The following is a 10,242-nucleotide window of genomic DNA, read 5'->3' as shown; positions in this document are numbered from 1 at the left end:
CCCCTTTAATGACACTGAAGCCCCCCTGACACTAAAGTTAAATGCAACTTTGGATGTTCTGTAAGAGTCCCTGGAAACTCTTAAGGAGCTCTGGGATCCCTAAAAGACAGCCCATACTTCCGCGGTCTCCTGGAACCACAGCAAGGGCGCCTTTAAGAGCTTTGTTGGATTCTGGACCCAGGTTCTGTGATCCAACATGTGGAGTGTTGACACAATAAACATCACACACACACACACACACACACACACACACACACACACACACACACACAGATGTAATAAAATAACTGCTTTATTGATCCCTATAATCAGTTTGATTTTCTTCATGAAACATTAAACAGTGCAGGAGGATGATTCACATAAAATATATAAATCTTAGTATTGATTAACAGATTCTCGTGATAATCAATAATTGTGACACTATCATGATGTAATAAATCCTGTAAGTGAGTTCACAGTGAGGAACCAGACTATATTAAATAACTAGTTCAGTGTCTCTGGCTCATCCAGTTGATTCAGTCTATAACTAATCAAAGTGTTTCATCCTGTATTTGCAGTTTTGTGTTGAGAATCCGCTGCAGCAGAAAGTCTGATGGAATAAAACTGTGTCATCAGTGATAACAATAATATAACAATGTCAGGAAACACTTTTGCTTTTCATGTATTTCATGTATTACACAAAACTAACCTCTGTTGAAAATAATAATTAAGCTACTTTTTATTCAATATTTGAAAAAAGATGCAAGAACCAGGGAGAGTCAAACAGAACAGAGGATTTTAAAAGATTTAAAAAATGAATAAAACAGTAAATAGCTGATAGTTAACACTGCAGGAGTGAAGCGTTAAATGCAAGACTTTTGTTGTTTTTTCTTAAATTCTTCCTGATTCCTCAAAAACATTAATACACTTACATGAGAGTTTACATGTCCTGTACTGCAGCGCCCCCCCCCAGGTCAGAACCGGACAACTCAGTCTTAGAGTGTTTGTGACGCAGCACTGCCCCCGTGTGGCTGAAACATCCCACAGCAGCAAACTGCACAGGATGGTCAACATTTATTCAGTTTCTTTAAACCACTGACCTGTTCACTCAAATACTGTAGTGAAGTACAGATTTACTTTGTAAATTACTTTATAGATTCATATTAATAATACAAAATATTATCAACAAATAAATTACAATATTTTATCATTGATCAAAATAAGAATTTATTTATCCATAATCATAATCCAACAGATGATTCTGCATAATATAATAATATATATAGATAATAATAATTTATTTTTTACTTCTGGTACTTCTAGTATATTTTGATGCTGCTAGTTTTTCTACGCTGTGGTTTTGTGTATTTCTCCCAGCTCTGGGTAAGTAAGAAATAAAACAATAAAAGCCATAATAACACAATCAGCTGGATAAAATAAAGTCTGAGCTGTGGTGTGAAATAGAAAGTGGTAGAAAGAACATTTCCTCATCTACTCGACTTCACTACAGTGATGAGGTACTTTACTCCACTATACATTTAAAGTTAGAATTTGTAACTGTTCCACATTAAAACAACCAGACCTCTGTTCTAAATGTTGAATTGTGTTTTTACATTATCACAAATGTTTCCATCAATTTTCAAACCACAGAAATCTGTGATTTTAATCTTGGTAACGCTCTGTTTCATTGGTTGCCTGTTGATGATGTCATATCCTCTCTGCTCATGTATCAGTGTTGTATTTGTAAACACATTTTACACCTTGGTGGTTTACAGCTCAACATTTGAACCGGATGAAGGATTTTAGTTACTGGACGTCTGGATCTGAAGTTATTAGAGAAACAAGCTGAGGAAATGTTTGACAGCTCAGCTCTAGCCAATCAGAGACCTCAGTGAATCACTGGCTTTAAATGTGAAGCTGTTTTATTGAACCACTGACACTGAAGGAAACCAAACCAGGAGAAGCTGATGGCAATAACTCCCACGCTACTTCATGTCACCCAACACCGTCTTTTGCTATTGTTTTGACTGAGAGACCTTCATGTTCAGTTCATTAACGTTGTATTTCTATAAATCAAACAAGATAAAAATCTTAACATTAACAAAGTGTTTGACACTGTGCATCTGTAAACAAAGGTGGTGTGGATGAAGTTTTATTCGACTCTGACTTTAAAGGATCCTGTTGATTTTCTGTGCAGTAAAACCTGTGAAAGCTGAGAAACCATGTGAAGTAAAACAAGCAGCTCAGTGTCAGTTCATCACTTCATCATCATGTGTTCATTCAAACCAAGAAACAAAAAGACACGATCTCAGTTCACGTTTCCTTTAATTAAAAAAAAACAAAAAAAAAACACAAGTCACAAAGTGTGAAACATATAACAAACCTGAGCTGATCAATCAAAACTCTACATTTTAACAACAGGTGGTTTGATTTTCAACAAGAAAAATATAAAATTATCAAATTACAACTTTCTGAAAAATGACTCAACTAAACGTCAGTGTGCCTTTTTTTTTTTTTTTTGAAACAGAAAAGTAAAAGTGAGGCTCTACTGCTCTCACCTGTTCACACCTGGCAGCAACATGCGTCTCTGGTAACCACCTGTGACCTCACCTCTCTCATCTGGTTGAACCCACGTTGTTGTTTTTAACCAGTAGGAAGCAGCTGTGCACTTCCTGTCTGCCAGAGATTAAAAGAAGAAGAAGAAACCTGCTCAGCACAGACTGTGGCCCAGAAAAACCAAAGATGTTTGTGATTCGCCTCTGAGCTCCGCTGAGGAGGCGGTCCTTCAGCGCGGCCCAGGACTCGTGGCCCTGACCACCTCTGAACGTGGTCTGAGTGGTCGGATCTCGATGCCTCTTGGGTGAGATCACACCTGTACTTGTAATCACGTTGCCTGAGACACATGTGGATGCAGGTGTGAACACTGTCGTCGCCCACGACAACAAACAACAAAACCTGCTGTTTCCTGAAGTATTATTGACATTATTGTTGTTGTTTTCTGTGTTTGGTTGAAAATCGTCCTGTTGTTTATTTACACACTTTGTTTGAATAGAAACAAACAAAGACACCAACATTTATTTAAACTCTCTTGTTCTCTTCTCCACCACATGGTTAGCCTAGCTTAGCACAAACACTGGAAGCAGAGGGAAACTGTTAGCCTAGCTGTGACTCTGATGTCGGATGTTGTTTGTTCATCAGGTGTAGAAACAGAAACATGGAGAGAGACGCAACTTCTGAGGAGAAACAAGAGAGTTTTCTAAAATGTCAGACTGCTCCTTTAAACTGGGTTTATTTACATGAAGGCAGTGACCTCACAGCTGCTCCCTGATTGGCTGACGTGTCTCAGACCGGCTTGGGCAGGCTGGACACCTCCTCTGCGCACTCGTTGTAGGCGTCTTGATAGTCCTCGTGAGGTTTGATCAGGATCACACAGGTCGGCCTCTTGGATCCTGCAGATGAACCCAGATCCTGAACGGAGACGAGGACGCAACAACGAGAACTCGTCAGAGACAAACACTCAACACGACACGAGCACAAATTCCCTCCTGACGAATCCAGACTGAACTTCACAATAAAATGTAGAATCAAAGTTGAAGTAGCTCAGATTTTTTACTATTCTTTACTAGTAACAGGAAGTGGCGTCTTTAACGAGGTTAACCACACCCCCTGTGAGCTCCTGCTGCAACAGGTAAACACCTCATGTCATATTATGGTCTGTTTCTCCTGAACAACGCAGCGTTGGGTTTGAAGTGGCGCTAACAAAGTAACAGCCTGTTAGCATCTGAACGTCAACATAATCCTGAACAGAACTTTGTCTGAAAAATGCAAAAATAATTTTCCAGGACATTTTTTCTAATTTTCCATGTGTTTTCCATGGCTGGAAAACTGATCAAGTATTTTCCAGGTTTTCCAGGATGCACAGGAGCCCTGACTGTAATTTTGATTTTATTATATTTAGTTTGTTTTGCTGTTTGCCCTCTGTGTCTAAATATTTTATCCAATGTTTCTGTTTGTCACGAAAAGCACTTTGACTTGTCGTGTTGTTGAAAGGTGTTGAACAATGATCCATGTTACAGTTTCCTTGCTAATAAGTTTAATATTTTTATCTCATCACTTCTTGAGCCTCTTGAAAGCCCAGCTCATTACCCTGCGGGGGGGGGGGGGGGGGGGGGGGGGGGGCGACTCACCACTTTAGATGGGATGTAGGCGTACGGCAGGTTTCTGTCCTCACACATGATTGGCAGGTGACAGTAGACGTCGATGGGCAGCGTGTCGCCGGCCAACACCACGATGCTGCAGAGACGCATCAGGTTTACGTCAGCGGGAAAACAACATCATCATCATCATCATCATCATCATGACAGAGTGGCCCTAAAAAGTGTGACTGAGTTAAAAACATGGCCGCTGACTCACCCTTTCTCTCCTTTGTTGATGAACTTCTGAACTTCTTTCACTCCTCGGCGGATGTTCTTCACTTTGGCAGCTGGGAACACAGAAAACACCATGAGACCCTGATCCAGACTACAGTCCAAAATCTGTTGGTTTTTAGATCAACATTCAGATCTCCTCTTATTCTCCTACTGCTGAGTCCAGCAAGGTGAAATGTGAACGGGAACGATGTCTCTTCTGGTCCATCAAGATAATGAAGAGAGTTTCACTCTGACAACCAATTCTAAAATAGACACCAAACTAATAAGACAGAAGAATGATTTGTAAAAGGTCTCAATATCTGCAGACATGCAAGAAAACATTAAATGTTGAGTTTTTTAGCCTTCTCACCATGAAAACAGCAGAAACTGAAGAAAACTGGCAAAGATCAGCAACAAAGTGAACAACAATCACACGTGTGTTTGTCTCTAAAGATTAAACACCGACTAATAAAAATGATACAGGATCATTTTCTTATATTTCTCTATACATCTGGTCCCCAAAGAAGAAAAATATACCTATTTCAAACTGTGATGTATATGGATATGTTTATGATGTATGCCGAATTAATCTGAAGACTCCAACGATTCTAACATGATCTGATTTCTTGACTTGGCTTGTAACATGTGCTGGGACGCGTGAGAAGACTAAACCTTGAGGTTTGTTTAACCGAGTTTGGCACTTTCACCAGACAGACGACGACGGGATCCAGCCTGATCAGGATCGCCTGCCCCTCATGAAATGGCCAAACAATTCAAAACCCCAGACACTACTTTGACATGATACAAGCCGAATTAATCAAAACACCAGAATCTCATCTCTCAACCCACAACATCTGTACAGTCTGCAGATACGCAAGAAACTGTTAAAATCTTTGGTTTCACAGCGGAGTTTGGCACGTTGCAGATCCTGAGAGCAGCGACCAGACGCCCGGAGCTTCGTTTTTTACCCTTTTTGACGCATTTGTAAAGTTTCTTGCTGAGTTTCCTGGAGGCCAGCGGCTGAGCGACCGGGTTCATGTTGGCGATCAGCTCCTGGTAAGACTTCTCGTTCCCGCCGGCGGCCTCCTCTCCGTCCGCCGACGCCTTCTCCTTCTTCGCTTTAGTCATTTCTGATCGAACGGTCTGATCGGAGTAAATAATCGATACTTGTGGAGCGGTTTTCGGATCTGATCACTGCCCGCCGGTCACAACACGCACACCACAGCGCAGCCACACGTGTTCGAGCCCCTCTGCCTCGGTTTGACTGAGCGGGGTCACAACAGCGCCCCCGGCGGCCCGGAGGGCAGCCCCGGCCGGGCCTTCAAAATAAAAGACCTTTCTTTGGCGTACAAACCCTGAGAGAACATATCTAAGGAAGGAGAATGTTTTATTTTTTAATGATAAAATAAAATAATTACTGGTTAAAGAAAAAAACTTGTTAAGCAACCCAAGCTCCCTTTTTAAATTAATTCCCATATAGACTAAAATCTGACATAATATAAAGTCAAGGTTAATCTTTGTGAAATTTCCATTTTTAATGCGGTGTTTGGCATGAAGCAGAGTAATGTTAGTACAGAATAACGGAAAAAACAGTTCTCTTTCGTAAAAAAACAGTAAAACAAAACTTAAAACCTTTAAAAAATTGCATAAATAAAACACAAGAAGCACAGTAACACGACAAATTTAAAATGTTTTCAGTATGAAGTGAAGAATATTTGTGTACAATAGCATTGTGTGTGTGAGTAGGTTATGAGAAACATGTTGGGGCAGGATGCTTGCTTTGGTATTTTGATAACTATATGTTGCTGAAGTCTCAACAGGGAGCAGGGTGTTACAGAGAGTGAAGCCAAGGATGTGTGAGGGGTTGTTCTCCGGAGGGGCGGACGTGCCACGGATAGACTGCATAGGTAGAGACGAGGACAGAAGTGTGCAGGGGCCCGGTTGACTGAGAGAGGGGAGACAGCCTTGAGGAGGTGGGAGTGTTGTGTCTCTGTCTGTCTTCTTTTCTCTGCTTCACACAGGAAAACTCAGCTGTTCCCAGGCACGAGTGAAGGAGGTCAAATGGAGTCAGATAACCAACAGGACCAATCTGCTTTACTTTCATTGCTACTATTATTTCAGCCCAGATTTACTTCATTTATATATTTCTATAGTATTTACACTTCTTTTCTACCCTTGTTTTTTCTACAACTTGCTCGTTGTGGGAACTGTTGGGTTTTTCTCTGTAACAAAGTAAGGTCTTGGCCTTACCCTGTAAAGTGCCTTGAGATAATGTATATTATGATTTGGCGCTATACAAATAAAATTGAATTGAATTGAATTGAATTGAACTATTTGTGTTCTTCGCTTCCTTTTGCTCTTTTTTTGGTTACTTTGAGTAAATAAGTATGTTTGTCTCAGAAACCTATCAGTGGGTGAAATGAGTATAAAGTATAAATATAAATATAAAGATAAATTAAATATATTTATTATAGTGGAACATTAATACAGTAAGACACTGTACTAATTTAACAGGATAGAAACACAAAACCGGCAGAATTAAATAAAACAAATTAAAAAAACAAACATGCTAGATAAATACTAAACTAACTTTATAAACTACTTATAAAATGAGTTTGTGCAAAACAGATTATTAATACATGTATAATGTGCAGAGACATACAGTAAACACCTAAATGCTAAAATTAGACTGTGAATTCAGACCTGACAATGATCCTGAGTTAACGGATAATAATCCTGAATTAATTGATAATGATCCTGACAGGGAACAACAGGCTGGTTAACGCCACTAACCAATAACTGTAATTGATTTGAGGGGTAAGACTAGGAGCAGTGATGTCACAGTGATGATGTCATCAGCGTTGGAAGATGTCACTCAGCACGGTCGGGATTTTTCTTTTCTTCATCTCTGTGGAGATTTGACACCAGACACAGGGCAGACAGAAGGTGGAGCACACACAGTCTCTGCAGAGGCTGCCCTGAACACAACAGACACACACAGCACAACACAACACAACACAACACAACACAACACAACAGAGAGAGAGAGAGAGAGACGGGTTTTTATCTGAAAACAAAACAAAAAAATACAAAACAAGAAAGGGAACAGTAAAATGGCACCAAAACAAAACCACACGACAACACAGTGTTATTCAGTGTCCTCACTTTGATGCCGTAGCGGTGGCGCACAGAGACCCTCATGGACATGGTGATGGGGTGGACGCAGCCGAAGACGTCCAGCAGGGGGAGACAGAGACACTGACCGAACTCTTTAGTGGTTTTACAGGCAAAGCAGGGACAGCACCAGAACGCACAACAACCTGCACAACAACAACAACACAACATTACAGTTTGTACATTATCATCTCATCAGACTCTAAAAAGTCATGAGTGTCTCTGTGAGTGAAGTGAGGATGATGATGATGGTGATGATGGTGATGATGATGATGATGATGGTGATGATGGTGATGATGAGTGTTGTGTGTGTTGTGTTGTCGTACATTGTTTCATGTCCTCGCAGCAGTCACAGATCCCAGACGCCCACTCATCTTGATGAGAGGAGACGACCAGAGCCCGAGGCTGCACCAACACCGGCCCACTCATCCCCACACCTCACAGACACACACACACACACACACACACACAGCTGCTGTCACAACCACATGTAAACACAATGTGGATCATGTTCTCACAACCACAAACACCAGAGTGTGAAAATACTTAAATATTTTCAGCTAAATGTACCAAACAGTAAAAGTAGATTCAGAGATTTACACACTGAACATTCAGACCCCTTCAGTGTTTTCACATGTTGTTATGTTGCAGCCTGATGATAAAATAAAATAAATCATCACATTAACTTGATATTTGAGTTTAACTTTACAGATGTTTTTCTGCTATGACTAAATATTTCTGTTTTACCTCCTGATTTCTTTTTTCTGTTTCATTCTCACTTTATTGTGACTCCTCACCCTGAGGACTTTCTGATTATAGAAATATCAGCTAAAACTGATATATAATGTTCATGTTATGATGTTTTCTGGTGTTCATGTGATGTAACTTCTGTGAATTTATATTTCAACCTGTTTTTAATTCAAATAAACTTGTTTCTGCACCTTCAGACAAAAAGACAAAGGAGACAGAAAATTAAAACAAGCTGATGATGAGATTTTTTCACTGAACCACGCATCATATTTCAGAAGCTGAATTATTTCATTTGAATGAAAAACTGTAATAATTATGCAAATTAACATATGTCAGATAGATGTGGTGAAGTTAGAATATTTGCCTAAATGTGGAGGAGAATTATAAGAATGAAGAACATCAGTCACTGTGTTGTTTTTACATTTTGAGTTTCAGTTTCCTACATTTAACTGTGATAGAATAAAACCCACAAACAACAACAACAACATGAAGACGATGAACTGGGACATCGCTCACATCATCTGATCATAAACCAGCTCTGATAAAATCTGATTCGAAGCTGAGAGGAAGAGAGAAGGGGATCATATCTTACCTGTGTGACTGTTGGGCTGAGACTGGTTCAGCTGCTCTGATTGGATGACGACGTCTCAGACTGGGACAAAAGTTTCACATGAACCTGATAAACATGTCCGACTGGGATGTGTCGCAACACCACCTGCTCTCGGTGGAGCCTGTACAAATGCTCCACATCTACAGACGTAATAACCTGTGTGATCCCACACAACAACACAAGAGGAAACCAACACAGACGCACATTAAACACACTGTTCAGTTCAGAGTGAAGTCAACCAGAGCTCCACCTACAGCTCCTCTCCTCTAATATTACTGTGCAGAAAATAATTCACATTAAAATCACAGGTTAAAACTCGACCAAGTGTGGAGTGAATAGTGGACACAACACTGGGTTAACTTCAGCTAGTTAACTCTTACCAGTTAACTTCACCAGTAGGTTGTTGTGGCACAGTCATGGTGTTATTTACACTACGCAACTCATTAAACTACAATGAAAGGTTCATATTAAAGACTCCTTCTGTTAATGAAGATGGACGTAGCCTCTGTGACGTCACAGTCGCCATCTTGGCAGTGCCTGACTCCACCCCCAACTCACAGTTGATCCAAATATGGGCAAACAGTTGGGGCGTGTGTGGAGCCAGTTTGTAGCAAGCATAAGCTCACCCACCTGTCACTCAAAGAGGCCACGCCCTCAATTATACATAACTTCAGTCCTTAATAAAATGTAAACAGGTGAGTTCTATAAATTCAGCCGCACAGGTGTCGACAGCTAGCAAGGTTGTTCAGGATACTGTTTTCTATGCTATGGCGCTAGTTAGCATGGAATTCCTTCCTACTCTCACCAAGGATACTGCAGGCTACGCTTCTCCAATTCACCTGGAATTAGTTAATCCAAATATGGGCAAAGAGGCGGGGCGTGTGTGGAGCCAGTTTGTAGCAAGTATAAGATCACCCACCTGTCACTCAGAGAGGCCACGCCCTCAATTATACATACCCTTAGTCCTTAATAAAATGTAAACAGGTGAGTTCTATAAAATTCAGCCGCACAGGTGTCATGAAGGAGGAAATGATCTCCAGAGAGCAGAACAGTTTCTGTACCAGGCTGTAAACATGTTTCCTTCTGCTGTAAAGACATTTGAACGTGGGAGTCTCTGGGGACTGACTCACTGCTGGAGCCAGACTCTAGTGGTCGTTAGAGGAACTGCTTCATTTCTCAGAACTGCTTCATTTCTCAGAACTGGAGGTTGATTCTTGGTTCACAACCAACCAGGAAATGAGCAGGAAAAATCAGTCCAGCTCTGTCACATACCTCAGTGATTACAACTGCTGTGATGGTACAAGTACAACCCGCAATTCA

General features: G+C 40.6%; 2 protein-coding genes across 2 annotated transcripts; both read right to left on the bottom strand.

The window, feature by feature from the left end:
• Positions 1 to 2,285: 2,285 nt before the first annotated feature.
• Positions 2,286 to 5,654, bottom strand: nhp2 (NHP2 ribonucleoprotein homolog (yeast)). The gene is made up of 4 exons (XM_071506317.1): positions 5,357 to 5,654; positions 4,393 to 4,462; positions 4,167 to 4,272; positions 2,286 to 3,447 (listed from the first exon to the last, which is right to left on the bottom strand). Exons 1-4 carry the CDS (start codon positions 5,514 to 5,516, stop codon positions 3,322 to 3,324), a joined length of 462 nt encoding a protein of 153 aa, XP_071362418.1. The 5' UTR covers positions 5,517 to 5,654; the 3' UTR covers positions 2,286 to 3,321.
• Positions 5,655 to 6,717: 1,063 nt separating this feature from the next.
• Positions 6,718 to 10,191, bottom strand: LOC139637470 (cornifelin homolog B-like). Its single transcript, XM_071506203.1, has 4 exons — positions 8,905 to 10,191; positions 7,889 to 7,999; positions 7,554 to 7,708; positions 6,718 to 7,366 (listed from the first exon to the last, which is right to left on the bottom strand). Exons 2-4 carry the CDS (start codon positions 7,989 to 7,991, stop codon positions 7,244 to 7,246), a joined length of 381 nt encoding a protein of 126 aa, XP_071362304.1. The 5' UTR covers positions 7,992 to 7,999; positions 8,905 to 10,191; the 3' UTR covers positions 6,718 to 7,243.
• Between the last annotated feature and the right edge of the window lie 51 nt (positions 10,192 to 10,242).

Source organism: Trachinotus anak, unplaced genomic scaffold (assembly GCF_046630095.1).
Source record: "Trachinotus anak isolate AG129_WGS33_773 ecotype Australia unplaced genomic scaffold, CSIRO_AGI_Tana_v1 ptg000020l, whole genome shotgun sequence".
Taxonomy (NCBI): domain Eukaryota; kingdom Metazoa; phylum Chordata; class Actinopteri; order Carangiformes; family Carangidae; genus Trachinotus; species Trachinotus anak.
This window is presented reverse-complemented; position numbering and strand designations above follow the sequence as displayed.